The sequence below is a fragment of the Umbelopsis ramanniana genome (assembly GCF_025399195.1).
Source record: "Umbelopsis ramanniana AG unplaced genomic scaffold K450scaffold_56, whole genome shotgun sequence".
NCBI classification, from domain to species: Eukaryota; Fungi; Mucoromycota; class Umbelopsidomycetes; order Umbelopsidales; family Umbelopsidaceae; genus Umbelopsis; species Umbelopsis ramanniana.
In genome coordinates, this window is record NW_026252142.1 from 142,326 (window position 1) to 167,670 (window position 25,345).

Genomic DNA, 25,345 nt, shown 5'->3' on the forward strand with positions numbered 1-25,345 from the left:
GATACGCTATTTACCACCACCGGTGGCTACCGCTCCATTGCCAATGCAACACTTGAGAATACAGTAAACCGTTGATAATTTATGAGATTCAGCATATTTCATCGACAACAAAACAGAACAAAAATCTTTCCTTTCATGCTGTGAACAAGGACAAATATTTGGCTATTCATTATTACTATAATGTAAATGTAGTGTATTTTGTATTAAATGATTCAGACTGTAATATATTCGAACAAGCGACCAATGAAAGGAAGAAGAAAAAATGCAAAACTTTAAAAAAAAAATGTGACAAGAAGGATCTAGCGTGCTTCACGAAGAAGGTAAGGTAAAATGACAACACATGCAGTGTACAATACAGTGAAGGATTTCCAGATATTATAGGGCACATCTGCCCAGGAACCTTGCTTGAAGTTGAGATGGATGGAATAGAGGGCAACGGAGAAGAAGTGATACACCAGGACCATAGGTCGCTGGATAAGACCAGACAACAGACCAACTGGACCGTTGACACACTCTCCACCAAGTTGGAAGTACCCAAAGCAACCTCGCTGCAGAATTTCCAAATCTTCGTCTAGAATCAAAGTGTTAATCAACCTATATGGACTACAACCAAAGCAACAACCAAATACACTCACTGTCACCAGCGGAGAACAAAGCGTACAGAGCCATGGCGAGAACGTTGATGGCGACACAATAATTCTTTCTTCTCCAGTAGAAAGTCTGCATGCTACTACTTATCAGCTCCTGCTGAGTTAACGATGGGATATTTTCCTTTGACAGTAAGTCAGCAAGCGATACCACATCGCTCAATCCCACTGTCATGCCTCCTCCTGTAAGTGGGTGTCGAACATTCATGGCATCTCCAAGGACAATCATACCAGCACTCTTGTTAGGAGAAGGTGGAAGCCATCCATTTGGCATAGACCTCAATCGTTCGGTTTCCAATGCTTCCATGAACTTGGTCTTTATATCTTCTGGTAGCTCTGGTGCCACCACTGTCTGCAAATAACGCTTTAGATCTCCGTTGGAGACACTAGGAAGTTTTCCTGGGACATCAATGAGAATGCGGGTATCGTGGGTGCTGATCTGGTAGAGCAGTACAGGGGATGGCTTTGCAAGCACAACATGCCCATGTTGAGGGTAGGGCAAGACAAGGTCCTTCAAAACGAACCTAGAAAATTGAGCCGTGAATATACGTTTCCTCAATGCAACATGAAGTGAGGAAACCAAACGACTGAAAAGTATCTTACCCAACAAAATTAGATCGAACATCGGGAGTGAGGTCAGTAATCTCTTTGCGGAATTTTGAAAACAGTCCGTCGGCCACGATGGTGAGCGGAGCATAGGCTCTGATCTCGGTGCGATCTGTGGTGAGAGCTACAACACCAACTACAGTATCCTCTTCTTCCTCTTTGATGAGAGTGGTGACGGTCGCTTCTAAAACAGTAACACTGTAACGGAATTAGTGCAACTGGTTCTCTAGAGTTAAGAAAAGAAACTCACTTACTTCTTTGTACTTTTGGCAGCTTTGCGAAGGTTGTTGATGAATCGACCATGATGGAAAGACTTTCCAACAGACTTTTGCTGAGTTGTCTCGTCGACCGGGTAAGGAATGTGTACAACCTCTTTGTTTCTGATGACACCATAGCCATAGCAAGGAATGCCATCTATTCCTTCAATACAGTCTGAACAAAAAGAGATGATCAATGAATAAGGCGGGATGACACACCATGGTCAAACCATCCAACCCAATTTACCTTCCATTCCAAGTTGACGCAAAGCATTGACACCTCCTGGTTGTAGTAACTCTCCCACAATCCGGTCAGGTTGATTCAGGTCTCGTTCAATAAGGAGTACCTTTCGACCATCAGTACCGAATGCTCTGGCAGCGGCACACCCAACCACTCCAGCGCCAATGACAATGATATCGTATTCCGACGCGGATTCAAGTTGGTTGGAAACGGCCATTGAATGGGAACGAAGGTGTTAATAGGAAGATGTTAGAAGTCAACCAGCTTCCCTTTTTTTTTTTTGGTCTTTAACTCAATCGGGAAGCGGTATAAAAATTATCAAGTTGAAATAATCACGTGTACTGCAATCGGTTATTGTGTCCGTTGGGAGGAAACAATTGTCAGTCGATATTTAGTAAACCAGACCTCGTACGATATTGGCTGGCGTGCTGTTATAATTATATCTAACTAACCTTCCACAGTGCTCTATGGATCCCATTTAATTGTTCAGACTGCTTGAAAGGAAGGTACAGGGCAGGCTATCATTTCATATAATAGGTGAGAGATGTCAATGCGAGGCACAACGCTGCAAGTAGTATCTGGCACCAACAACTGCCAGCTATGGAGCAATCACTTCATAATAACCGTCAGCCAACGCTATCGCACACCACGACTATGTTCAAAAGTAATTTAAACTTTATGTGAGGAATAAATGTCCCAAAAATTTCCATATGTCTATTTTCCTTAAATTCCTTTCTCTTCATTACCGGCTTGTAAATGATAAAGAGGAGAAAAAAACATTTAACTCCAAGTGAGTGATAAGCAAAGGATCTGGCCAGATTGTTCATTTGGCGACCACATATCGTGATAAAAACTTGGGGATTATGCTTATTTTTCATTACTGCGTCTCACAAAAGAGTTGCATGGTATCCATGAAGTTGTCATTTCTAAAGATACCACTTCCCAAGGAGACTACGTCCTTCAATCTATATTTTTGCTTCACGTACTCTGATGTTTTTGAGTTCGATGGCCACCACCGAAACAAACTCACAAGACTCCTTTGACCTCATGATTTCAGTCAGCCAGTCACAGGCGCAGCTTATCGCACCATGAAAAAAAAAGGCTGGCATTTTTGTTTTCGTGTTTCCTACCATTGACGGCCCTCATCCAATAGTATAATTGCAGTAGGAGATAATGGAAGTAACCGAAGCTATTCGAAACCAGATTGATGGTGAGCCTTCATTTCTTCCAAATTTAGCATTAGACATGGGGAATGTCAGTTAGTGGCAACCATCGTAGTATTTGCCCCTGCGACCTCCTGTGCTATCGCAGTTTTAAGCTCGTTCGATCCACCTTTCACCAATTCAAAGCGAATAGCTCAGCTCAAACTTCTTGAAAACTTTTCTCATCATCTATGTCCAGTGTGTGGAGTGAACTGATAGCTGACCGATTATCCCTTTTTCCTCTATTTCACTTTTTCCTTTGTCATCCATCTTTTCCTGTCTCCATTGTTGTTTATACTTGCCAGAGCTGAGGAGAGAGAAGGCTATGCGATTCGACTCGTTGATCCTTGATCTACAAACCGAAATCCGATCCAAGAATACCCAAATGAAAGACACCTGGCGTCAATTTGAAGAAGCTGTGGTGGCTTATGAGAAACTGTCATCCATCAGCGCCGATATTCCTGAATCTGTGGATGAAGACGAAGATGAAAACGAGGGACCGTTGCTCCGAGAACGTTCAGCTAGTAAAATAGCATCAGATGACGAAGACGATTATTACGAAAAGTCAGGGTTGTCGATCCAGGACTTGGAAGCCGCCGGTTATGAATATTCTATGCCCCAGCCTAAGTCGACCGAACCATCAGATTCCTACAATAACAACTATATGGACAAGTCACTGGTCGATAGAAGTCGCTCTGCCACCACAGAAGGCGAATCTCCTCAAAGCACGTTGCCATTTCCAACCTCCGCAGGCACCTACACAGCAGCAACCGTGGTCATTCCTGAGAAAAAACCAGCCGTCACTGAAAACAAGCGTACTTCCATGAGCAGCATTGCTTCTTCTAAAGCCCTCCTCCATGACGGACCAAAGAGAAAAGCCCAAGCAAAGTGTAAACGACTACAGTATATTGTTAAAGCCCTGGAGGCGTCTATTGCGGAATCCCAATACAAACTTGTATATACACGTGAAGACTACCAACGATCCCTTCAAGCTCTTGACGACCTTGAGGATGACTTGTGCAGCATTTCTACCAGGTTTGAGGAAAATGAAAAGATGTCCTTGGGCCACTTTTTCACTGCTCTGCAAACCAAGCAAGATCAATCGATTGTCGAGGTATACAAAGATTTGAAGGAATACAAGACACGAAATAACGATCAAATTCATCGAGGACAAAAGCGCAAGCGCCCTGTGGACCAAGATGTCACCCTACTTTCGATTGGTGAAGAAGATGAATTGCCTCTTGCCAAAGTCAGTCGAACGGAAGCCAAAGGCAAACCTGTTCTCAAGACCCTGCTGGCAGTCGGCACCCTTACAGCCATTGCAGCTGCGACTGGCTATGCAAATGGATATCTTCCTGCTTCTCTTTAATTAGTATTAGTTATGTTTTTTTTTTTCATATTGTAACAACGTTTCATTTAAGCTATTCGTTCGTGTATTGTTTGTTATTAGAGGATTCGAAACCAACTGGGCCAAAATCTTTGTTGGCTGGATTTCCTATTTGTGTGACCGAGAAGTCCCAATTGTCAGTCCATTTTTGGGAGCTGCCTCTATGACGTCGCTGTCGGAGTCTGTGGGACCTGCTTGGCAATATTTTGGACCCGACTTGAACCCAATTATTATCTGGAAAGTGTTCCCCCAATCAAATAATTATCGCATTCATTGGTTTTTTGCCATTTGCCAATTAGCCAAACATTTACACTTGAACATTCATAAACAACTCGTGGTGTTCAACTGCTTTCAGTTAAGCCTTTGTTACAGAATTTCCACATTGCCCAAAAAGAATCCTGGAATCAGCAGTCCAGTAGCTTCATACCTTCCTCAGCAACTATCACGACTTGCCAACCCCATACTGGTAGTCTAGACTTAAGGATTCACTATCACAAAAAAATTATTGGCCCACTTGCTCTATCGGTAAATTCGAATAGCCGGATAAATATAGCTACTTGGCTGGATTACAAAGAAAAAAAAAAATATTCAAACTACCCTTCTTTCAACAACACCATGGTGAGAAGGTCTGCCAGAAACAACACCTCAACCGACACCGTTACTCTATCCACCGTTGCAAAACCGACTGAACAAAATGCTGCTACCTTGGGTACGTAAAATACTTTTTCTACAGTCCATTTGCTTATTTAATATAGAAACCAAGGGAAGGGATCACCATGCACATTACAGCCGCCCCCCCCAACATCCATCGCACAACAGCAATTCATTACATCAACATCCATTGTATTCAACCACACGCATTTAAAGAATCAACATCATTCCCATGTCAGTCTCCCCCACTCGCTCATGGTCTATCGACCAACGCTGAGTTCAAGATTATCTGCAACAACAATGAGAGATCCAATTTTTAGGGAGCCTTATACCGATCTAATATCCTCTCCATCCACGCACATTGCCCTGTCAACTACTAGCGCGAACTATCCAATTTTTTTTTCTTCCCTCCTTTCTTCCAATTAGCACTTCAAGGTGTTTATTGTATCGTGCTAACCTTCCCAATCCAATTGCATTACAGACGAAGCTGTCAAAAGCCCTGATCTACCAGTAACAACCAAACTGGATCAAGAACCTAATCCATTCGAGCAAAGCTTCTCTGGAGCATCCTCCAGGAGCAATAACCAAGAGGCCGAAGGAGCAAAGGCCGCACCGAAACTGGTTTTGCCACCGGCGGCTTCCATTGCCAGCCCAAGCCCTAATGTGCTTTCCAAAGGCATCTTCCCAAAAGACATGGCTGAACAATTTGCTTGGGACTCACTAAGATCAGGACCTCTTTCACCTTCCATGTTGCAACGACCTGCTGATTCTACTTTTTCAGCAGTGGACGGTGAACAACTCGGTACCAATAATAGAATTGGCTCTATTTCAAATGTGCCTGGAGCATTTTCTTTTCAAGGCATGACACCCAATTCACTTTATGGGACTAGTACTAATCCTCAACAGCCAGCTGCTCAGTATCAAGGTAAGGATCCATTTTCACGATATTTCACTTTGGCAACCCATAGCAAATTTGGCTCTCCCCCCCTTCCTGTATTTAAACAAAACCTATCTTGCTTTTGCCCCCCATTCTATCCTTGTACGAGCCTTTTTTTTTTTATCCTTTCTGTCATCGCTCGCTTTTTCTCTATCTCTCTCTTTCACATTTACAACCGGTTGCCACCACCCCATCATGGCACTCTTAGTTAACGATATCCTCCCATTTATGCACACAGACATGAACGGTAATCTCTTTACATCCAACACCATGCCTGGCCAAGCCGCCTCAGATATGTACATGATGCAACGACAAAATATGATGAACATGGGCATGGCGGGAATGGACCAAAACAACTATGGTCAATCGACTTCACCGCCTCACAAACGGGCTAGACGAAAAACGCTCGATGACACCACAGAAGATAGTACCAGCCAAACCAGTGAACAATCTCACTCCAATACCAATAAATCTCGAAGAAAGGCTTCTAAGGATACCGATGACGATGAAAGAAGGAAGAACTTTTTGGAGAGAAATAGACAAGGTGAGTAGATACCCCCTCTCGCACACAGCCACCACCTGGACTAAACCTTTTTCCTTCCCAGCTGCTCTCAAGTGTCGCCAGCGCAAGAAGCAATGGCTCAATAACCTTCAAGCCAAGGTGGAATACTTGACCAATGATAACGAACAGTTGCAACTGCAGGCCAATGCGCTGAGAGAAGAAATCATCAACCTCAAGACGCTGCTGATAGCTCACAAGGATTGTGCGGTTGCACAGCAAAATGGTATGGTTGGATTAAACCTGTTACAACAACAGCGTCCACCACCGGCTGGTACGAACGCTATGGCTATGTCCATGGCTCCCACAGCCCCACTTAATGCTGCTCCCGGTGCTATGCGATACTGAGCTTATTGTAGAAACTAACCATCTATTGACGAACCAACCAACCCACCCACTCACCATTCACATCCCATCTATTCTTTTATTTTTTGGGTAGCACCCCATGACATATAATCCCAACATGTTTTGCTTTGTTCGTTTCTGTATCATTTTCTTTGCTTGCTCCAATCTACTTTCATTGTACACGCCCTTTTTTTTTTGTATTACATGCAGTCAGTATAAAGTGGAAACGCTCCGTTTTCAAAACCGCAGAACATGTGGGTTAGCGGGACTTCAAATCAGTCCATTTGATGATTAGCTGAGGGGAAATTTGAAAGCGCTTTGAAGATGACACATTCTGAATTACTGACTGACGCGGGGTGCGATGTTGTATTTAAAATATAAACCCCTCAGTTTTTCCCCACACTGTCTTTTTCTTCCTCTCTTCACCATGGTAGGCTCCACTTCCGTACTAAAAGCTATACCACAAGATATCCTCAATCGACTATGGACGGCCAAAGAAACTCGTGTATCGGTAAGGGTTGATGCAATGGATTTGGACGTCTTTGCATGACAGGTGGCTCATTCTTTTTTTTTTTTGTGGGCAGTTGAAGCATTTGTACATTCTCGGAAAACAAGTGAATAAAACTCGTCAAACCCCTTCGCCAGCTATCAAGATCCCTTCAGAATTCCTTTGCTCAGAACTCCCTATACGCTACGGCCATATGCTCAAGATGTTGCACGCACATCCTCTTGCCACCACGTCGCCAGCCATGCAAACAGTAGCCAACCGCTACGTATCCGATACGCAACTTCTGACTCGCCTTTCCGTACCTTCTACCGAGATGGAGTCCAGTCAGTTTCTAGAGGTGCTCCGTACTTTACGGCGTCGGCAATGTGGCAGTCTGTTACGTCTCAGGCACGGTCTATTGACAGAAACCCAAGGCGACGAACGGGCCCAAGATGCAGTACAAGGGTTCTTGGATCAATGCAACGGCCTTGGAGTGGGTGTGAATCTCTTGATCGGTAAATATTATTTTTTTTGGGAAATGCATCTTGGAACCCTTTGATGATAATCATATTAATCTCCGCTTGGTTCATCTTTGTGTCAGGTGAACATCTGTGTCTACATGACAAGGGCCATAACTTGGTGCAGCAAATCGATCCCGTCAAAGTGGCCCAAAATGCCATACAAGAAGCTCAACGCTACTGTGCTGAGACGCATAACGTGACAGCCCCTCAAGTCCAACTGGTATGCAAGTACCCGAATCTGTCTACCACCTATGTCCCGGCCCACCTTCACCGCATTTTATTCGAGCTGTTGACCAATTCGTTGACCGCGACCATCAAGCACCAAAAAACCGCTCCTGTGAAATTGACGCTCGTGAAAGGTCATGAGGATGTGACCATTCGATTATCCGATGAAGGTGGCGGTATTTCTGCTCGTGAGATGCACAGTGCATGGCGATACCATATCAATCCCCACCACAAAGCTCTTCTAGACCACGACCAAGACGACGCCCAAGTGGAGTTTGACTCCAAACGAGGTCTTCGATTTGCCCGTCTGCTTGCCCGCTACTTTGGTGGTGATTTGAACTTGATTTCAATGGAGGGTTACGGCACGGATGCTTTCCTGGCCCTCAGCCGGGACGATGCTGTCATGGAAAACTACCCTGTCTCCAACCTAACCGAAACCGAACTTTACTAGATCTCATGTGTGGACCCCATGTTTCACACGCCACAGTTGCACGCATCCAAACCTGAAAAAAAAAAAAAACGGATCTCAACTCATCTGCCTGTAAATAGCTATCTCTCTAGATTTTGTATATAACTCTCTTGATCCTATAAGGTTCGTTAATAAATCCTGAACATAGTCAAAGAAATGCAATGCATGGAATAAGTTGAAGTTGGTAGATCCTTGAGGGTCACCATTGCTTCGTCGACCCGGAATTGTCCGTCAAGCACGATCCTTTGGAAGGCCAGGTGTTGATTATAGGCTTGCTTCCGACCTCATCCGATGTCACATCTGCTGTTCTCAGGCATGTATTCGACTCTGCATAATAATGCCAGCAAGCATGAAAAAAAAAATGGGTTGATAGAGATTAGCTGGCCACACCTCAGGCAATAAAGTCAACTTCATCTAGCCATAGAGCGCTGTGCCATCCATCGCTCTCAATCCAAGCAGGGCCAGTTTCCCACGCTGTGACGTTCTCATGTAGAATGCATAATAACCCAAATATCCTGAATGACAAACAAAACTCCTTCGATGTTTATTTCTAATGAAACGTCCCACATTGACGCATCATAAGCCAAGTCTACAATTACACACGTCTAATATTCACTCTAAGCCTCCATCTCGTCGGCATCAACCTCAGCGTTGCCAGCAGGTTCGTCAGCAGCAGCTTCATTTTGGCCGGTGGGTTTTTGGCCGCCAGCTTCTTTTTTGCCCACTCTCAAAGAAGGATAAGAGTGGGGTTCAGAATCAGTGAAGAACAAGTACATGGCCTCATAGGGACGGAGGAGAAGGGCACCAGCTTCAGTGCAGAGGTCTTCGGGAGGAGGAGCAGATTGACTGGAGTTGGCCCGGACAATCCATTGAACGTCCTTCCAGGCACCGGAATCCGACGTATGAACGACAGGCGTGATATGGTCATCAATGTACGATTCATCATGGTGACCCATGTTGCGGGTGGTGTTCTTGGGGTTGCCAAGCACAGCAAAGGATCCGTCCTTCAGGTTGTAGAACACAGGGTATCGGCTTTCACTATTGACTTCCGTCTTGGTCAAGTTCATAGGGGCAAATGACATGGTAGCGACTTCAATGGCATTGTCAACGTTGGGTTGGTCGTACAAAGTAGCCGTGGTTTGGACATTGTACCATTTGAGATGCACGGGGTGCGTGGGCACACACTCGTGGTATCGGATACCCTTGGCATAGTAAGCACCTATCAAGTTGGCGGTGGCCGGGGGATCAATGTTCAATCCAGCAAGACTGTTGCGGTTGACAGTATGGCCGGGAGGAAACAAGTTGTCAGCTGCCACGAGGGAGGCGATGGCAGACAAGCTGGCAATGGATTTGAAGAGCATGCTGCGTGATATAATAAATATTCACAGTATGTTGAACGAGAGTTTCAACCCATGGTGGGTAACCAATCGCTTTAAATAATGGAGGCCATCCATTTTTGTCCTTCTCATTGTTTGGACTGGCGGTTCTATTGGCGAACATTGCGCCAAACTTTGCTGTTAATCTTAATGAAAATGTGCATCAACCGTCAGAATGCTAAATAACAACAAGGATGTAAACACATCGTTAGATACCTCATCGCTCTGTTTATTGTTGGCTTCCCAACTTATCTTCCTTCCTGTATTGTCGCCATCGGTGGCGTGAGCTATTTCAATGGCGACCAAGCAGAGCAGATTGAAAACATGATCATTAAAGAATCGACATTCTGAATGCGGGGTGGGTCATTTTTATTAAGTATGAATATGAAGTATTTAATTCCCTCCATCAAGCGATGATGCAGCATGCATTATAGGTAATATTACAGTGATAGATAGGTGTGAGTGAATGCAAGGCGAGGAGTTGAAGAAAAAATAAATGAAGTAGAGCTAGCTTTTTTTTTTTTTCACTACTCCTTGCTCGGAAATAATTACTGGGAGTATGCTGGGCTGTTTTCTATGAAATGGTTATTTTCCTGATGTCCCGGACCGACCTTTCTCAATGAACGCGCCTAATGGGCGGCAGCTACTGTGCCAGGTTGGTTTTTGTCATCCACAGTGGAGGGGTCATCCAGATTCATAGAGGTGTTATCTTTTTCAGCAGATTCTTCCTTTTCACCATGAGCAAACTCTTGTTCAGTGGACTCTTCTTTTTCAGAGGAAGTATCTTCCACTTCATTTTCAATTCTTGAATCAAGGACAACCAGTGTCTCTGGCTGTTGGGCTTTGATGGAAGGGCGTCTTCGCAGTTCATGATGTTCAATGAACAGACTGATGAAGAATGCAACGCCAGCAAAGGGGACGATCAAAATTCGCATCTTATCCAAGGCATAAACAAAGGCTTCTTGGACTTCAGTTCGCGTGGCGGCGGGTAAGGTCTTGACCAGGGTGAAATCTTGAGCCAAAGCGGTGGCCGATATGTTAAGATTGAGGGTCGCCAATTGGGTAGCAAGGACGTTTTGGTAATAACTGCCAAAGATAGCGATACCAAACACACCACCAACGGTACGGAAGAAACTAGTGATGGCGGTGATGACAGCAATGCTAAATAAAACAGAAGATTGAGGTCAGCAGCTGAAAAAAAGCAATACTTTAAAAAAAGGCGCCATATGGCAAGGACTTACTCTCTGGCTGGGACGGAACTTTGAGCGCAAAGGAGAAGGGTTTGCATGGTAAGACCACATCCAACTCCCATCACCAGTAAATAACCAATCAATTCGCCACGGTTGGAATCAATCTTCAATAAAGACAATAAGCCACCACCAACACATTGGATGGCAAGACCGATCCATACCAGGGGACGGACATGGCCAGTGTAAGTTGCAATAAGACCAGAACCAGTAGAGCAAACCACGACCGCCAAGATGAGTGGGAGCATTTCAAGACCACTTGATGTCGCGCTGTCGCCTCTTGCCACTTGGAAATAAATGGGTGTGTAATAAATGGCACCTCCAAAGAAATTCATACCAAAGAAGAATTGGACAGCACAAATGGCCATGGCAGAACGCTGCTTCAAGATGCGTCCAGGCAACAGAGGTTCCTTTGCGTAGAATCCTTCAATGGCAATGAGACAAATGAGTAGAAATCCTCCTACACAGAAAAGGGCAATGACCACTGGACTGTTCCATGCATACTGGTTGCCACCCCATTGCAATGGCAACAAAATTAAGATGGTAGAAGCAATCAAGAAGACGCATCCAATGTAATCGATTCTTGCCAACTTGTGTTTCATAGAGTCCTTGGGACGAGGCATATGAAGGAAGACGATGATGATGAAGATCGTAGCTGCACCAAAGGGTATATTGACATAAAAGCCTAATGGTAGATGAATTAGCCGGAGTTCGCATAATGGAAGTGGACAATGAAAATAAAAAGGGGGGGGGGATCAAAAGAATTTGACGGTGTTGAAAATTCGAGCGCCATCCTTATCTCATTTGCTTCAGCCATAACCGACTGATCGGACGCACACCGACTGAACCATAGAATACTTACACCATCGCCAAGAAGCATGATCGGTAAATGCTCCTCCAATAAGGGGTCCAATGACGGAAGCAATACCGAAACTGGCGCCGATAATGCCTTGGTATTTGCCACGATCGCGGAGTGATACAAGATCCGAAACGATGATCATCACACTGCTAATCATACCACCACTATAAAATAAGAAAGGCACCATTACTGATTCCATTCCAAGTGTCATCACAAGGTATACTTGTTGTACTTACGCTCCAATACCTTGAACAGCTATATACCATCATCACAAAGAACGTTAATGGCTGTTTTGCCTGTACGACCCCATCCATATTCCCACACCCATTGACGCTTACATACCTCGAAAAACAATCAACATGGTCATGCTTTGAGCAGCTCCAGACACAATACTTCCGATCAAGAAAACCGTAACACCGAACAAGAAGACAGGCTTTCGACCGAAGATGTCTGCAAATTTACCATACAAGGGTTGGAAGCATGTGTTTGTAAGCATATATGCGACACCAACCTTCAAGAAACAGATGTGAGTTAATAGATGGAACAATACACACGTTCTTTTCATGGCACAAGCTTACCCATCCAATCTCGTAAGCTGAATTAAAGTCTGAAGAAATTCTAGGTAATGCTGTAGATACAATGGTTTGATCCAGAGATGCTAACAGAACACAAAGGGCAAGGCTGAAAAATGGGAACACTTAGTATACATCGTAGATATGCAATAGGTTGACAGACATTTACCCAACATAAATCAAGTAGAACCTCCATCCCGTGGGACGTTCCCAGTTTTCTAATGGATTGACTCGGTCTGGAGGAGGAGATCCTTTGACAGGCGCTTTTGTTTGCGATTCGACTTCTGTCGGGCTAATGCTTTCTTTCTCTGATGTCATTCGATCCAGTATATATGTGTGTGAATGGAAAAACAAAGCTAAAGCGCGCACTATGATCCGATCTTTATATAAGAGGGAAAAAAAAATTATTTCATCGGGTTAATGTTGAGCCCACGGTAAATTGAATCACCGTGGTGGTGTTTTCAAGCCCATTCGGGCGATTGAGCCGAATTGACGGCCATTCTACCTGCTTGTGCTGTGGGCCATACTGCGGAGAAACCAATACCCTGGCTGCTATCCTGCTGATCTTCTTCAAGTGAAGTGTCCATGCTTTGGAGCTGCCAAGCTTTCAAAGTGCAGCAGTACCTGGGCCTGTTCCAGGACGGACCTCAGAATCCATCATCACCCTGGTCGGTTGAGATTTGTACGCATTAAAGTGACTTCTCGAGTGTCACCCACGCTACGTAATGTATTCTAGAAAAATCGCACATTTACATTGAATATTCCAAGAACTTGGGTGACCAATGCGGCAAGATCCCCCCCCCAATTCAGAGTTTACCGAAATCCCGCACTTGACGGACGTGAACGGCACACTTCTCTCAAATCTTTTGATGATAAAGCTTGCCGTGGCATGGTTGCCGGTCAATAAATGCCCCACAAAGAATGGTGGATTAACGCCAGATTTGTCGCTATTACTAAGAGAATTGCCGATTTGGGTAAATTACAGGCCAACGCGTGCTGGGTTGTCCGAATGGAACCTTCCCGCCTGCTCGGATCGACGAGACTTCTTCAATATTGACTTGCGGTCGCTTCTTTTACAACCGTTAGTCGGACCCCAATGTGTTCGGTAGGATGGATGCCAAGCTGAAGGTAGCTGGGCAAATTGGCTGAGTTGGTGAAAAACGTGCAGGGCGCCATTTGAAAACGTAGGCTAAATCTGGCATCCCTACTGCTAAGCTCTTACGCTATTGTCATGGTCGGTCTCAAGCTATTGTCCCTGCTACTGGCTCCTCTTGCCGCCATCGCCCATGAGGCAGCCAACAGTCACGGTGGTCAATTCGTACTGACTCCATCTTCGGGATTCTCGGTGGGTTATAACATCTCATGTCAAAGTCCAGCTACAACACTCACTAAACCATGGGACGAACATTTCTAGATCGACACTCTGTTAGCTGATCCCCATAAATACGATGAGAAAAACGCCCATGTTAAGCACTTTAGCGGTGGCGACACTTTGGCGTATGTTACGCCGTGGAACAACCACGGATATGACGTTGTCAAGCAGTTCAAGGGAAAGTTTGACTTGTAAGTGCCTACGGTATGACCCAGACAATGGAAGCCAACAACTAACCCCATATTACAGTGTTTCTCCTGTCTGGTATTACGTTGAGCGAGGGTAAGTTGTTTGCTACAGCCGGCAGCCTAGCCCTACGCTAACCCTAACCTCATAGATCCAACGGCGAGTTTGTGTTGAACGGCGGTCATGATGTTGACAGAGGTGTAAGTCACCTTCGTATTTATTTTTTTATATTTTACACAGCCTACAGATCTTCCATGCTTACCTGACATCCTGCTTTTAGTGGATGGATGAAGTTAGAGATATAGTCGATAATCGTAAAGTCGGTAAAATTGTTCCTCGATTTCAATTCCGAGGCTGGACACGCGAACATCTTCAAGAATTTGTCAAGAGTCCTCAAGAGGCCGGTAAACTCGCACATATGATTTCTCACGAAGTAGAGTAAGTTTACTAGGGGAGATCTAGCATTCACATCGATTGAGACTGATTTGACATTGGATTTCAAGGAAGCAAGCCTTTGATGGTGTTGTACTTGAATGCGGATACCCGTCTTTTTTCGCCACGTTCCTTCAGAAGCTTAGCGTGGAACTGCATCAAATCAATAGAGTCCTCATCTCGGTCCTCCCGCCGGTTCGTGACGATGTCTCAAAGGAAATCATGTCACCGGATGCATTCAAGGTTTTGGCTCAGTTTGTGGATCGCTTCAGTTTGATGAGCTACGATTACTCCAGCGGTAGTTACGCAGGTGGCCCGTCATCCCCCATTGACTGGATTGAAGATAACATTGAACACTTGACAAATGAGCAGAACCGCCATCAACTCCTCGTTGGTATCAACATGTTTGGCATGGCTTACCAGCAAGGCGAAACCCCTCAACCAAAGGTCATGAACTCCGTTATTGAGCTGCTTCGCGAGATGCATGAACAAGGCTCCAGCCTTGATTTGGTCTGGGACAAGGAAGCAGAAGAACACTGGGTAGCCATTAGTGAGGATGATGGATTGACTGAGGGTCCTACTGTGTGGTTCCCCACTCCAAAGGTAAGTTGATCAAGACGAAGAGTGAGGTACATGTGAGTGTACTTATACTTGGATCCCTGCAGTACATCAAGAACAGAATTCATTTGGCTGAAGATTGGGGTGTTGGCTTGTCACTTTGGGAAGTCGGTCAAGGCTTAGATTCATTTGTGAGTCTCGTTTTCATTGTTTCTTAATGTCATGCCATTGGTCTAATTTTACATCCTTTTGCGCAGTATGATGCTTTCTAAGCAAACACAGTTCATATGACGGTATAGCTTTAAAAAAACATGGTATTTTAAAAGCAAGAAAATACTTGAATTAAACAGCATTTGATTGATGATGTACGATAGCGTTGTTATATTATTCACATTGTCAAAAATATTTCAACTTTTTGATAAAAAAAAATCTACAATTGAGGGTGGTCGACGACTTTTAAAAAAGACGTATATTAAAAACAGACTTGGAATGCTTTTTTGCTGTATGAGAGGGTGGTGTTCAACCACAGTAAACCGTTGGTTGAACCATTAAGGCTATCTTTTCTTGAACCCAAATTTTTTCCGCTCGTAAAAGAGATCTAATGGATGAAAGGTGAATGTTTAGAATAGAAGACTGAAAATGGATAGACTGTCTCATAAAAAGGCTTACCTGTCTTGGAAGACCCAAGATTAATAATCTTTGGACATCCTTCTCGGTCTTTCTCCAACCGCGTGCAGCCTACGCAGTAGTATGCGTCTGACACGCCTTGACCTCCGCAAATGACACATCGACCTTGGAATGAACCTATTGACAATCGGTTAGTACCAGCGTTGGTGTTTAAGTAAAAATAAAAAGGATAAGAAATTCGTACCAAAGTTGCATTCATCGCAGATTCGAACAAGTGTAGCTGGTCGCACGTAACTGATCGAAATTACAGGTTAGGATCTGCGGGATCAGCGAGGAACAACAACTCTTTGGCAAACTTACCTGTCGCAAATGACGCATTTACCGTCGCATTTCTCGCAGAGACGACCAATGGCAATGCCTGGTTGCTTGCGGCAAAAAATCAAATCAGGATGATGCTTGGCCATGAGTTAACAGTTTGTCAGCTACTCCCACTGTCTGCATTGGATTTTTAAGGATTGGGTTTAGTTATCAAGACATCACGTGCCTTACCCTTTTTTTTTTTTATCAATCTTTCCGTGACAAGTTCCTGGAGAAGAGTCAAAAAGCTTCGGAAAGAAAAGTCCTCGTTAATGACCACCACTTGCCATCCACCCTTCTAAAATGAACACCAACGAAATACCAGAAGTCGATCTCCTTAATACAACCTCCACCGACAATACCACCTCTTCTAACAATAGTACCACCATGTCCAAGTCACACACAGGTAAAAACTCAGTAAACCCACTACATGGCCTGGAATGCACACACTCATATAGCCCTCGCTGGCAATAGATACTCGGACGAAAGTGACAACGTTTGAAGAAATACAGAAGCAATTGAAGAAGACATTGGACCACGTTGAGCAAAAGAATTTGAGAAGTAGCTTTGAGACTCTCAGTCTCGCTACGTCTGGCGTTGTGGATAATTGCGAACAGCTCGGTAAATGCACCGTTCGCATGGATGCCGTTCGTCTATTTCCAGCTGACACCTAGGAATGTTTAATAGGTTTGACGTCAGACGATCACCCATACAACGCTATTGACCGAGAGCAGTTTTGGACCGGCCTGAACAATTGCTGGCTGTACGCACTTGCCCAACGAAACGACGCGGGAAGTGAAATAGAGAGACTCAGCAATGAATATCTTTTTGAATTAAGAGATAAGCTGGTTACGTGGGCTGACAAACTGGAGCCTTTCGGATTGGTTGATTACGAGATGGGCCTGTGGGAAGCTGAGATTTTGGAAGCCGTCGACGCTAATCTGGCTTTGCAATATGCCGCCGCACAAGCCGCTATGGCCACGCAAGTCGCTATTCAGCCCAACGTTCAGCAGCTAAGCAAAAATGCCATGTGTATTCTACCACCCACCGCTAATTCCGATTGCTTTGAATCCGCCCGAGAGTTCATGCGGATGAAGAAAAAATCCACCGCCTCTCGGACAGACTGTATATCACCACGCCAGAGAGACTCCCCATTACCATCCATCATTATACCTGACGACGATATCGATGATATGGACTCGGACTTCTCTTCACCAAGTCAGTTAGTCGCCACCCTCGATATGGTCGACTCCGATGTAAGACTGGACAGCGTCTTCTCCGTCAGCATCAAAGATGAAATGATGGATGCCTAAACATGACGCCACGGTGCAAGTCACCACATTACCTAATCCTCAACCCCCTCCTCATTGTATCTTTTTCAACTTTTGCTTGATCCTTATTGAAAGTTATCTGTGTACATATTACGTAAAAAAAACCATCTCCCCCGTCCCTTCCTTATTTTTACTTTAGAGCTGAACCGTAAATAAAAGTTAAACTCACTTGAATAGTCTAAATATACATGGTAACATAATGCAATCTATCAATAGTACTCTATGTCATGATTGAACCTGTCTACAATCCAAGATCGTCTGCTACATCCATTTCATCTGAATTGGCTTGGGTGTCATCATTTTCCTCCGCCACCTCCTCCTCGTCTTCTTCTTCAATATCCGGAAGTGGGAAGGTTAGAATAGCAGCTACACCCGTAAGCTGATTAAGTTCTATAATATGCAACGCATTGTTAACCTTATGTTTGGCTCGGCATATTTGTCAATAATAACTTACGTTCGCCAGAGACATGGAGTGTGGAGAACACAAGGACTTGGCCACCAGATGCACGGACTCCCTCCACCAGTTCAATATACTTTCTTCGCGTAGCAATATCTGCCGACCGGAACAGAGCATCTGTAACCATCAGTGTTCCAATCGCGCCTCTCTCGTTGGCTTTGGCAACATGCTTGAAGCCATAAAACGCTCGGTCGGGGTCGTTGTTAAGCATGACGTAAAATTTATCAAGTGCTGCCACTTCTCTAGCAGCTTTCGTATCAGCAAGTTTGGCCTTGACGGAATCATCTTGCATCACCTCTTGAAGCGAATGTTTGTGCCCGCTGGAACAGTGCACCAGCAAAAACTTGGGCCGATTTTCCATCAACATCTTATTGTCAGTCTTGACAGCTTGATCAAATATATAGTGATATAATTGGTCCTATACCATAGCAGTCAGCATCACTCCACACCTTCAATACAAGAGCATTTAATCCACCCTACCTTTACAAATCCAGGACTGGCTATGATAATGCCTTTGACAACATCAAAGTTGACATGCCGCAGTAAGGCTTGATAGACTTGGTCGTAAAATCTGCCTAGGCCCTACAACACCATGTTGGAAGTAAGATAAATATAGTCGGACGACTTTTAGACTATGAAAGTAGACCGCAGTAACTGACCTTTTCGTAGTTGGTGACCGATCCCTTTCGCTTGCGTGGAATGGGTGTTTCAATTCGTTGCCTCACGATGGTCATATGCTGTGTTACCAAGCATACGTTGGCCAAACCCTCTTGACAGACAATAGCAGCTACATCAGCTTGTTTGGTGATATCACAAGCATCCTCCACACGCTCCAGAGCAATAGTATCCCATTCATTTTTGAACAGCGTAAAATTACGATTGAGTTCCAAATCTATGGTATGGTAGCTGTTCATCTGCATTATAACTTGAGTCAGCAAAGGTACCTACGAGCAAATCCCATAGGGAGTTCCTTACCTTAACATATTGGCTTTCGCTGGAGACTCGCCCGTTAATACGTAGCAGTCCAGCTTGGGGATCAAAGTCTACTGTCTCCACGACTATAGTAAGCGTCAATCGCACTCTTTGACTTGAGCTAGAGCCAGTTGCACTCTCTGACTGTATCCGTCTGTATAGCCATGTCAGTGGCAGTTTTGTACATGCACTCTGCTCGTAATGTACTCACCTTATAGTGGTTGCTTTGAGCTGATCTTCGGTTTGTATCAAGTTGTAGACATGCCACATATCCTCCAGTTCTTCGGGGTACAGCGTTACGTATCCCGACTTGTCCTTCTCTATGGACTTTTTTATGAGCTAGTAGCGCCATGGTCAGTACAGAAATGTATAACGATAGTACGTCACAATGCGTTACCTTCATCGGGGGTAGAGTGGGGTTAAAAGAGTGAGGAAAAGCAACGACGAAAAACTGTGACTTTTGAATTTTTATGCTGCTGGTTGGAGTGAGCTTTCCATTGACCCTTTAACATTCATGGACCGCTGTAAGCCAGTGGACTTGTCATCATCACAGCGACCGGTATTTCTACCAAATGAACGACTGTTAGCTTCCCAAGGGCCGGTTGGTCTCTATGATGGGTATGTGCAAGCCATAGCGTTTGGAATTGGCTCATGTTTACTGAATGGGGTGCCTTTTTAGCAAGGAGAAGTCTGTGCAGCACCAAGAAGGTGTGGGCTATCTCACGTCACATCGAGTGATATATGTAGATTCAAAAGATCCCCGAAAGAACTCTGTCCAACTCGAACTTGCATCGATCAAGAGCATTGATACCTACGTACGTCACATGGCAATACCAACTCTTACCACCGTCGTATCTATCTAACCTATTGTGTGTTCGTAGGCAGGATTTTTGAGCAGATCCCCCAAAATAACTTTATACCTGGACAACTCTCGTCCTTCTTTTCCATCTTCATCCGCGGATTCTGAAAGTTCCAGCAGTTTACCTACCAAGGTTTTGGGTACATGGCACTGTCCCATCTGCTCGTTCCAAAACACAGAGGACCTAGAAAAATGTCAGCTGTGTGGTGTGCCAAAGCCAGCTAATATTCAGGTCATAACACCCATTTCCACCACTTCTAGTCCAAAATCTGTGGAAGCAGACGCCAATGCTTGTCCAATCTGTACCTTCATCAATCACCCTAGTATGGTGCGTTGCGAAATGTGCGATAGTGAGATTGGCAAGACTCCGACACCCTCTACTTTATCCGAGCCTGGCAACGCATCACCTATCAGCATTACCCCACCGCCTGAGGATGGTAAAGGAGATGAACCCTATATTAAAATAGCCTTCCGAGCTGGCGGATACACGACCTGGCTACCTAATTTGAAATCGGCCTTGGCCACCAAGGCTTGGGAGCAGGTATGCTACAGATATACATGAATCTCGGGTTCATGTCATCCGCTAACAAAGTACTTTAGAAGGTAGAGCCTGAGGTGGAGAGACCTGTGGCAAGCTCTCGAGGAGTTGGCATCAGTAAGTATCGCATGGCACACAGATTCAGTTGAGCTTTCGCTTATCATTCGTGTTGGGAACAGGTGCTATTCAAGAACGCATTGAGAAAACTAGGCTGGATGCCGCCGAGACGCTTACAGATGCGTTCAAAGATTTGGACGGCTTAATGGCGAAGGCTGCTGAAATGGTCAAGCTGGCCGAATCCATAACCACCAAGATAAGTAAAGAACCTCAAGGCTCGGGTACCTCGGAGAACGATACCTTGGCTTTGAACACTTATTTGATGGAGCTTGGAATATCCAATCCAGTCACAAGGTTAGTCTCGAAGGCATAGCTTATGGAAATCATCTCTGCGCAAGTTGATTAACCTGTGCTGTTCATAGGGATTCTACTGGGTCAAGTTATCATCAAGAGTTGGCGCGAGAACTGGCAGACTTCTTAGTACCAATTCTGGAGCGTCAAGGTGGCATGAAATCTCTCGCTGATGTATATTGTTTATTTAACCGTGCGCGTGGTGTTGGTGAGTTTGCTATCTCTCTTCACTGCATGGATATCAACTTGTGCTGATGTGTTTCTTGTCGTAGCTCTCATATCCCCTGAAGATTTGTACAAATCTAGTTGCCAATTCGATACCCTTCACTTACCCGTCCGCTTGAAACGATATGAAAGTGGTTTGCTGGTCATTCAGTCTCTCAACCTCAGCGATGACAGGGTAGCGCAACGTATTGCGAATCACGTCAAGCAGTATGGACCGTTGACTGCCATGAGAATTGCTGAACTGGAAAATTTGGCACTTCCAGTCGCCGTAGAACAACTATATGTAAGTTTTTGCATCATTCTTAGTGCTCGCAAAGTACCGTTAATGCTGACTTCATGTTCGGTAGATGACAGAGGCTAAAGGACTACTTTGTAGAGACGCCAGCTCGGCGGGTATCACCTTTTTCGAAAATCTGTTTTTGCAAAATCAACAAGTCGCCAGCCAATAAGACTTTTTCCCAAACATCACCATTTGCTCATCAAATTGTACAAATACAAAAAGCTTAAACCATTCATTGTAAACTGTCTTTTATTTTGTGCATTTATACGTAACGAGTCATGCTATTTTATACGAAAAGGTCATACCTGCTAAAGAATGCATAAGTTAGCTATGGATTCATAAAAACAAAGTATGAAATACAGCAGCAAGGTGGTGTTCGATATCTCAGCATCAAAAGTTGTCCTCATTCCGTGATCGGAAGTCTAACATATATAAGTGAAAACATCCTTGAGCGAACACCTTTCCTCGCTGCTCTGTGTGGAAGAACAGTATGCTTACCATTTCGCCATAGTACGAAACATGAGTATGCGCGTCAAAACTGGAAAACCTGTTGAGTGACAGAGCAGTTGTTAGTGATATGCGTCCAAGATGAACGTAATATCGTGGGGGGGGGGATTATCTCATGAACAGGCTGTGCCCACAACAAAGCAACTGCTCAACCGTACGAAACAGTTCATGAGATGGTGGATGGATCTCGGCTTACTTTTTGACTATCTGCGACACGGAGATCCGTCGCAAAAAGCTTCGAAAGAGCCTTTGGGGAAGGGAAGGCAGTAATTATAATACAGTTACTTACGTTTACGTGTTAAAGAGCATAATGCTACGTTTGTTCATAGCCGAAAAAATTTATACCGTCAACACTGGCTGTGACGTTGAAATTGTGTCGGAGATCATAATGCGAAACGACATACATTTTGTCGTCCAGGCCATGGAAGCTGAAGGACTGATCCAGAGGCTTTACCTGAAGAATTACCAAGGATATTGTAAAAGTAGTAACTACCGAAGAGTTTTATGTCGAAACCTTCAGATAAATATGTTCACTTCTCCTTCGCATATTGCCAAAACACATTCAACAAAACCATTGTATAACACGTCATCAAAACTCCAATGAAAAGATCACAACAGAAAAATGTTATGTGTTTATTCAAGAGAGTGAAATAATTTCCAACAGCTTCAAGATGTCGTTAAATATTCCTTCTTTCTCTAATTTTCAGTGCTGGTTTGTATAGTGTACTGATTGGGGAGGTCTTTTCCTGCGGTTATGCTGTCTTTAGCCTCCAGAAACTCTTTGGCAGTATTGATATGTGGCCAGGGTTTGTTTGGTATGTCTTTCCCGAGAAATGGACAAAGCTTCTCCCATCCGTCTACTCCAGTTTCAAAAATAAGCAGTCGATCGGCAGGAACAGTTCGTCTGACCTCTTCTTCATGCTCGTTGAATAGTTTTATAATAGCCTCTTTATCCTCAAATTTTCCTTGGAAATCTCCATACCAGACATTCTTACTGATCATTTTTGAAGCTACCTTGACATGATCAGGAGCATCGGCTGGTGGTTTCTCTTTCTCAAAGGTGTAAATGGTTTTTTTGGCACTCTCATACCATTTTTCCGGGTCCCGGGTGGTATGGACGACTTTGGCATCAGGGTACTTCTGCATCAACTCTTTATAGAAGCCGCAAGTAGGGTAGTCTACAGCAGCATTGAAGTTCTTATATGCTACGTCCCAATCCACAACTTCACCGTCATAGGCTCTCTCAAACAGAGTCGCATCATTTTTCGGGTTTGTCATGATGACAATCATGTGATGGACGTCGTATCTGATATTAAATTGCGTCAATGTGGGCTGAACGTTATTTATCAAATTGTCATACAATGGACTTACCCCAGGTCTATCAATGCTTCACGCATAGCTGCGGTACCTGTTCGACTCCATCCGGAACCTATAATCTCAAGAGGAGCCATTTAAATCTGTTAAGGGAATAGATGTAGAGAACTAAATAAAATACATTCTTTCCCTGTCCCGCACCTTTATATACTTTAGCTCGCGTTTCCCATGCTTATCATTTTGAATCATTCTCTAAGCCTGAGAACCCCTCTGTTTGTATCACGCTACGCTGTGATCTCCAATTGAAACATATGAGCCGAGCCCACATATTGACGTGTCGGTAAAAGTATATGGCTTAGGCGACCAAAGCACAAATTATGACCGAAGCATTGAACACGTAACCCCGGTTTCGTTAAGGCGGCCCTCTTGGTAGACCATGTTTGCAGGATTTAGAAGACTGTAAGCTTAAATTATACTTCACTTGTGAGGCTCTTCTACAGCACAGTAAATGGCTTATATTGAGCTTTTCTGCCAAGTTAGATATGCATGAATGCACAGCAATTGGGAGGTAACACTCAATCATGCGCCCACGTTATAGAAAAATTTCGGGCTAGATTTTGTTGAGCATGCCAAGCCACGCCTGCAGGCCTTAGTCTGATATATGAATTTAAAAACAACAGTCGACTGGAATTGATTCGACATCATAGATCTTTGATACAATATTCATCGAGGTCTAATATGAATAAGCACACAGGATACGATGAGTAATACATCAAAGACAGAGAAAAGTCGTACGTAAGATGGTAGCCACAGCCCCAATATGTCGCTTAATACTTTTACCGCAGATCTACATATTTCGCCAATCATGCAAAGAACAACATGAGCTTACTCCAAGAAATGTGAGCTCTAGCAAAAGTGGCATCTATAAATGCTCTGATCCCTGCTTCTTTGTTCTTTGGTATTGTCAGTAGCCGCAGCAGTTGTAATTCAAGGCCAGGCAGCTGAAAGCAAGCCTGAATGAAATCTGAGCAGTACCCCCATTACAGCAATATGTTTTGTAGAAGATGTATGTGTTCAAGTAATTAACGGGCTAGATTAATTCGCTTCCTTTTCAAAAGAAATTTGCCTCATTAACTTGAAGTCTCAGCTTCTCAATTTTTTCATTCTCACTGCTTTTTATAGGCGAGTGCTATTGAGTCGAAATAATTCAAGTGAAATTGGCATGTTGCAATAGAGAGAAAAGTAGATCGGATTGCTCTCCAGCTAACTTAATATTACGGTGTCCCAGAAAACTTTGAGAAACTGCTTCTACAACGATGGCATGTCAAAAGCAACCGAAATAATGCTCTTTCTGTGGTGTAAATGAACAGGTACTGTTTATACGATGAAATTGAGTGGATGCCAGGTTTAAAGAAAGTCGTACAGTATATCCGAGCCATGTTTATTTTGGGAGGAATAGGGGTATTCAGGACAGGGGCAAACACAAAACACAAACAGCCTTTAAGACATTTGCTTTTTCCTAGATTCTGCAGACTATGGATGACTTCCAGGATACTCTATCTCTTAAACCGTATACATCATATCTAAAGTGGAATGATAGCGAAATAATGCGACCTTCACCACATGTACATGAGCTTTCTCAGGAATGAGATGTCGCGTACCTTTCAAGCTGCATAACATAGCAATGTAAGAAAAGACAAGTCGAACTTCTCATCTGTAGAAAGACGTTTCAGTGTACATTGCCTAGTACCATGGTGCAGTGTATAGTGATGTTTGTTCTGAGGTTTCTGACGGAACTCTACATGCTAACAAAACCTCCCTTTTTAGTAAAACAAATGTGGAGTGAATTAGAGAGTCCGTGCATATCGGAGTGGAGAACGCGAAAGTTACACTTCTACGGAGCAAAGAAGATCATGAACTATCTAATCGAAAACATCACTTCGAGCGCTGACTGTACACTCAACAGCTTGTCTGGCTCTGAACCATCGCAAAATTCATGCATCCACCTCATCGATAGTGTCTACGTCAATGAGAACAGTCATGATATGACGTGGATTTCCACCATTTGAAAGACTATAAAAGACCGCCATGTTAGCTGTCGCTTGTTCCTTAATTCTTGCCACCGCACTCGCGCGAATGGTGCTTATGCAGGACTTGCCACCCTGTCCAGCACGCCCCTTGGCTCGATCCTAATTCAGGCGTCTTACCGCTTACTGGCAACATGGTCGCTAGCCTGTCTTAGTTTTGTTTAGACCTCCCTGTATGGGATGCGCTGGAGGACGCTCCAGTTGCTGAACTTGGGGACCGCTAAACAAGAGGGGAACCTTTTTTTTT

At 44.2% G+C, this 25,345-nt stretch overlaps 13 protein-coding genes across 13 annotated transcripts; 6 read left to right on the top strand and 7 right to left on the bottom strand.

Moving 5' to 3' along the window:
- Positions 1-65: 65 nt before the first annotated feature.
- On the bottom strand, positions 66-2,033 carry K450DRAFT_254481 (uncharacterized protein). The gene is made up of 5 exons (XM_051591210.1): positions 1,758-2,033; positions 1,508-1,685; positions 1,251-1,451; positions 636-1,171; positions 66-571 (listed from the first exon to the last, which is right to left on the bottom strand). The coding sequence occupies exons 1-5, from the start codon at positions 1,966-1,968 to the stop codon at positions 300-302; spliced, it is 1,398 nt and encodes a 465-aa protein (XP_051441976.1). The 5' UTR covers positions 1,969-2,033; the 3' UTR covers positions 66-299.
- A 192-nt stretch (positions 2,034-2,225) lies between these two features.
- K450DRAFT_254484 (uncharacterized protein) lies at positions 2,226-2,929 on the bottom strand. Its single transcript, XM_051591211.1, has one exon. It carries the CDS (start codon positions 2,627-2,629, stop codon positions 2,378-2,380), a length of 252 nt encoding a protein of 83 aa, XP_051441977.1. The 5' UTR covers positions 2,630-2,929; the 3' UTR covers positions 2,226-2,377.
- K450DRAFT_254490 (uncharacterized protein) lies at positions 2,834-4,639 on the top strand. The gene is made up of 2 exons (XM_051591212.1): positions 2,834-2,961; positions 3,259-4,639. Exons 1-2 carry the CDS (start codon positions 2,925-2,927, stop codon positions 4,320-4,322), a joined length of 1,101 nt encoding a protein of 366 aa, XP_051441978.1. The 5' UTR covers positions 2,834-2,924; the 3' UTR covers positions 4,323-4,639.
- Positions 4,640-7,115, top strand: K450DRAFT_254496 (uncharacterized protein). Its single transcript, XM_051591213.1, has 4 exons — positions 4,640-5,049; positions 5,473-5,916; positions 6,167-6,472; positions 6,534-7,115. Exons 1-4 carry the CDS (start codon positions 4,956-4,958, stop codon positions 6,833-6,835), a joined length of 1,146 nt encoding a protein of 381 aa, XP_051441979.1. The 5' UTR covers positions 4,640-4,955; the 3' UTR covers positions 6,836-7,115.
- Position 7,116: 1 nt separating this feature from the next.
- Positions 7,117-8,554, top strand: K450DRAFT_254501 (uncharacterized protein). The gene is made up of 3 exons (XM_051591214.1): positions 7,117-7,343; positions 7,417-7,834; positions 7,921-8,554. Exons 1-3 carry the CDS (start codon positions 7,194-7,196, stop codon positions 8,514-8,516), a joined length of 1,164 nt encoding a protein of 387 aa, XP_051441980.1. The 5' UTR covers positions 7,117-7,193; the 3' UTR covers positions 8,517-8,554.
- Positions 8,555-9,119: 565 nt separating this feature from the next.
- On the bottom strand, positions 9,120-10,217 carry K450DRAFT_254504 (uncharacterized protein). The gene has a single exon (XM_051591215.1). The coding sequence runs from the start codon at positions 9,893-9,895 to the stop codon at positions 9,152-9,154; it is 744 nt and encodes a 247-aa protein (XP_051441981.1). The 5' UTR covers positions 9,896-10,217; the 3' UTR covers positions 9,120-9,151.
- K450DRAFT_254506 (uncharacterized protein) lies at positions 10,218-12,927 on the bottom strand. The gene is made up of 7 exons (XM_051591216.1): positions 12,758-12,927; positions 12,595-12,697; positions 12,359-12,527; positions 12,253-12,271; positions 12,020-12,180; positions 11,152-11,842; positions 10,218-11,071 (listed from the first exon to the last, which is right to left on the bottom strand). The coding sequence occupies exons 1-7, from the start codon at positions 12,904-12,906 to the stop codon at positions 10,540-10,542; spliced, it is 1,824 nt and encodes a 607-aa protein (XP_051441982.1). The 5' UTR covers positions 12,907-12,927; the 3' UTR covers positions 10,218-10,539.
- Positions 12,928-13,512: 585 nt separating this feature from the next.
- Positions 13,513-15,571, top strand: K450DRAFT_254513 (uncharacterized protein). Its single transcript, XM_051591217.1, has 8 exons — positions 13,513-13,933; positions 14,003-14,151; positions 14,210-14,242; positions 14,298-14,346; positions 14,427-14,584; positions 14,650-15,181; positions 15,244-15,327; positions 15,394-15,571. The coding sequence occupies exons 1-8, from the start codon at positions 13,820-13,822 to the stop codon at positions 15,406-15,408; spliced, it is 1,134 nt and encodes a 377-aa protein (XP_051441983.1). The 5' UTR covers positions 13,513-13,819; the 3' UTR covers positions 15,409-15,571.
- Positions 15,572-15,589: 18 nt separating this feature from the next.
- K450DRAFT_254516 (uncharacterized protein) lies at positions 15,590-16,274 on the bottom strand. Its single transcript, XM_051591218.1, has 4 exons — positions 16,124-16,274; positions 16,008-16,057; positions 15,806-15,940; positions 15,590-15,734 (listed from the first exon to the last, which is right to left on the bottom strand). Exons 1-4 carry the CDS (start codon positions 16,225-16,227, stop codon positions 15,691-15,693), a joined length of 333 nt encoding a protein of 110 aa, XP_051441984.1. The 5' UTR covers positions 16,228-16,274; the 3' UTR covers positions 15,590-15,690.
- A 71-nt stretch (positions 16,275-16,345) lies between these two features.
- K450DRAFT_254517 (uncharacterized protein) lies at positions 16,346-17,556 on the top strand. The gene is made up of 3 exons (XM_051591219.1): positions 16,346-16,526; positions 16,595-16,741; positions 16,808-17,556. The coding sequence occupies exons 1-3, from the start codon at positions 16,424-16,426 to the stop codon at positions 17,431-17,433; spliced, it is 876 nt and encodes a 291-aa protein (XP_051441985.1). The 5' UTR covers positions 16,346-16,423; the 3' UTR covers positions 17,434-17,556.
- A 6-nt stretch (positions 17,557-17,562) lies between these two features.
- Positions 17,563-19,306, bottom strand: K450DRAFT_254524 (uncharacterized protein). The gene is made up of 7 exons (XM_051591220.1): positions 19,278-19,306; positions 19,092-19,219; positions 18,884-19,034; positions 18,568-18,822; positions 18,389-18,490; positions 17,906-18,326; positions 17,563-17,841 (listed from the first exon to the last, which is right to left on the bottom strand). The coding sequence occupies exons 1-7, from the start codon at positions 19,281-19,283 to the stop codon at positions 17,693-17,695; spliced, it is 1,212 nt and encodes a 403-aa protein (XP_051441986.1). The 5' UTR covers positions 19,284-19,306; the 3' UTR covers positions 17,563-17,692.
- A 60-nt stretch (positions 19,307-19,366) lies between these two features.
- Positions 19,367-21,436, top strand: K450DRAFT_254528 (uncharacterized protein). Its single transcript, XM_051591221.1, has 8 exons — positions 19,367-19,498; positions 19,560-19,695; positions 19,762-20,280; positions 20,340-20,394; positions 20,457-20,688; positions 20,757-20,893; positions 20,958-21,193; positions 21,258-21,436. Exons 1-8 carry the CDS (start codon positions 19,395-19,397, stop codon positions 21,357-21,359), a joined length of 1,521 nt encoding a protein of 506 aa, XP_051441987.1. The 5' UTR covers positions 19,367-19,394; the 3' UTR covers positions 21,360-21,436.
- A 906-nt stretch (positions 21,437-22,342) lies between these two features.
- On the bottom strand, positions 22,343-23,211 carry K450DRAFT_254532 (uncharacterized protein). Its single transcript, XM_051591222.1, has one exon. The coding sequence runs from the start codon at positions 22,985-22,987 to the stop codon at positions 22,394-22,396; it is 594 nt and encodes a 197-aa protein (XP_051441988.1). The 5' UTR covers positions 22,988-23,211; the 3' UTR covers positions 22,343-22,393.
- Between the last annotated feature and the right edge of the window lie 2,134 nt (positions 23,212-25,345).

What these genes read in the sequence shown, in the direction of transcription:
- K450DRAFT_254524 (XM_051591220.1), bottom strand. An exon ending in GCGAAAGCCAATATGTTAAG is followed by an intron (nt 18,823 to 18,883) that starts GTAAGGAACTCC and finishes GTTATAATGCAG; the next exon opens with ATGAACAGCTACCATACCAT. An exon ending in CGGTCACCAACTACGAAAAG is followed by an intron (nt 18,491 to 18,567) that starts GTCAGTTACTGC and finishes ATGGTGTTGTAG; the next exon opens with GGCCTAGGCAGATTTTACGA.
- K450DRAFT_254501 (XM_051591214.1), top strand. Translation starts at nt 7,194, where the DNA reads ATGTTGTATTTAAAATATAAACCCCTCAGTTTTTCCCCACACTGTCTT. An exon ending in CCAAAGAAACTCGTGTATCG is followed by an intron (nt 7,344 to 7,416) that starts GTAAGGGTTGAT and finishes TTTTGTGGGCAG; the next exon opens with TTGAAGCATTTGTACATTCT. An exon ending in GGGTGTGAATCTCTTGATCG is followed by an intron (nt 7,835 to 7,920) that starts GTAAATATTATT and finishes TCTTTGTGTCAG; the next exon opens with GTGAACATCTGTGTCTACAT.
- K450DRAFT_254496 (XM_051591213.1), top strand. Translation starts at nt 4,956, where the DNA reads ATGGTGAGAAGGTCTGCCAGAAACAACACCTCAACCGACACCGTTACT. An exon ending in ACAAAATGCTGCTACCTTGG is followed by an intron (nt 5,050 to 5,472) that starts GTACGTAAAATA and finishes ATTGCATTACAG; the next exon opens with ACGAAGCTGTCAAAAGCCCT. An exon ending in TTTGGAGAGAAATAGACAAG is followed by an intron (nt 6,473 to 6,533) that starts GTGAGTAGATAC and finishes TTTCCTTCCCAG; the next exon opens with CTGCTCTCAAGTGTCGCCAG.
- K450DRAFT_254513 (XM_051591217.1), top strand. Translation starts at nt 13,820, where the DNA reads ATGGTCGGTCTCAAGCTATTGTCCCTGCTACTGGCTCCTCTTGCCGCC. An exon ending in CTCCATCTTCGGGATTCTCG is followed by an intron (nt 13,934 to 14,002) that starts GTGGGTTATAAC and finishes GAACATTTCTAG; the next exon opens with ATCGACACTCTGTTAGCTGA. An exon ending in TGTGGTTCCCCACTCCAAAG is followed by an intron (nt 15,182 to 15,243) that starts GTAAGTTGATCA and finishes GGATCCCTGCAG; the next exon opens with TACATCAAGAACAGAATTCA.
- K450DRAFT_254528 (XM_051591221.1), top strand. Translation starts at nt 19,395, where the DNA reads ATGGACCGCTGTAAGCCAGTGGACTTGTCATCATCACAGCGACCGGTA. An exon ending in TCAAGAGCATTGATACCTAC is followed by an intron (nt 19,696 to 19,761) that starts GTACGTCACATG and finishes GTGTGTTCGTAG; the next exon opens with GCAGGATTTTTGAGCAGATC. An exon ending in TCGCCGTAGAACAACTATAT is followed by an intron (nt 21,194 to 21,257) that starts GTAAGTTTTTGC and finishes CATGTTCGGTAG; the next exon opens with ATGACAGAGGCTAAAGGACT.
- K450DRAFT_254517 (XM_051591219.1), top strand. Translation starts at nt 16,424, where the DNA reads ATGAACACCAACGAAATACCAGAAGTCGATCTCCTTAATACAACCTCC. An exon ending in CATGTCCAAGTCACACACAG is followed by an intron (nt 16,527 to 16,594) that starts GTAAAAACTCAG and finishes CGCTGGCAATAG; the next exon opens with ATACTCGGACGAAAGTGACA. An exon ending in GGATAATTGCGAACAGCTCG is followed by an intron (nt 16,742 to 16,807) that starts GTAAATGCACCG and finishes AATGTTTAATAG; the next exon opens with GTTTGACGTCAGACGATCAC.
- K450DRAFT_254481 (XM_051591210.1), bottom strand. Translation starts at nt 1,968, where the DNA reads ATGGCCGTTTCCAACCAACTTGAATCCGCGTCGGAATACGATATCATT. An exon ending in GCTGCCAAAAGTACAAAGAA is followed by an intron (nt 1,452 to 1,507) that starts GTAAGTGAGTTT and finishes ATTCCGTTACAG; the next exon opens with TGTTACTGTTTTAGAAGCGA. An exon ending in TTTGTTCTCCGCTGGTGACA is followed by an intron (nt 572 to 635) that starts GTGAGTGTATTT and finishes CTTTGATTCTAG; the next exon opens with ACGAAGATTTGGAAATTCTG.
- K450DRAFT_254532 (XM_051591222.1), bottom strand. Translation starts at nt 22,987, where the DNA reads ATGATTGTCATCATGACAAACCCGAAAAATGATGCGACTCTGTTTGAG.
- K450DRAFT_254484 (XM_051591211.1), bottom strand. Translation starts at nt 2,629, where the DNA reads ATGAAAAATAAGCATAATCCCCAAGTTTTTATCACGATATGTGGTCGC.
- K450DRAFT_254516 (XM_051591218.1), bottom strand. Translation starts at nt 16,227, where the DNA reads ATGGCCAAGCATCATCCTGATTTGATTTTTTGCCGCAAGCAACCAGGC. An exon ending in AAATGCGTCATTTGCGACAG is followed by an intron (nt 16,058 to 16,123) that starts GTAAGTTTGCCA and finishes AATTTCGATCAG; the next exon opens with TTACGTGCGACCAGCTACAC. An exon ending in CTGCGATGAATGCAACTTTG is followed by an intron (nt 15,941 to 16,007) that starts GTACGAATTTCT and finishes GATTGTCAATAG; the next exon opens with GTTCATTCCAAGGTCGATGT.
- K450DRAFT_254506 (XM_051591216.1), bottom strand. Translation starts at nt 12,906, where the DNA reads ATGACATCAGAGAAAGAAAGCATTAGCCCGACAGAAGTCGAATCGCAA. An exon ending in CAGCTTACGAGATTGGATGG is followed by an intron (nt 12,528 to 12,594) that starts GTAAGCTTGTGC and finishes TGTTTCTTGAAG; the next exon opens with GTTGGTGTCGCATATATGCT. An exon ending in TCATGCTTCTTGGCGATGGT is followed by an intron (nt 11,843 to 12,019) that starts GTAAGTATTCTA and finishes ATCTACCATTAG; the next exon opens with GCTTTTATGTCAATATACCC.
- K450DRAFT_254490 (XM_051591212.1), top strand. Translation starts at nt 2,925, where the DNA reads ATGGAAGTAACCGAAGCTATTCGAAACCAGATTGATG. An exon ending in TATTCGAAACCAGATTGATG is followed by an intron (nt 2,962 to 3,258) that starts GTGAGCCTTCAT and finishes TATACTTGCCAG; the next exon opens with AGCTGAGGAGAGAGAAGGCT.
- K450DRAFT_254504 (XM_051591215.1), bottom strand. Translation starts at nt 9,895, where the DNA reads ATGCTCTTCAAATCCATTGCCAGCTTGTCTGCCATCGCCTCCCTCGTG.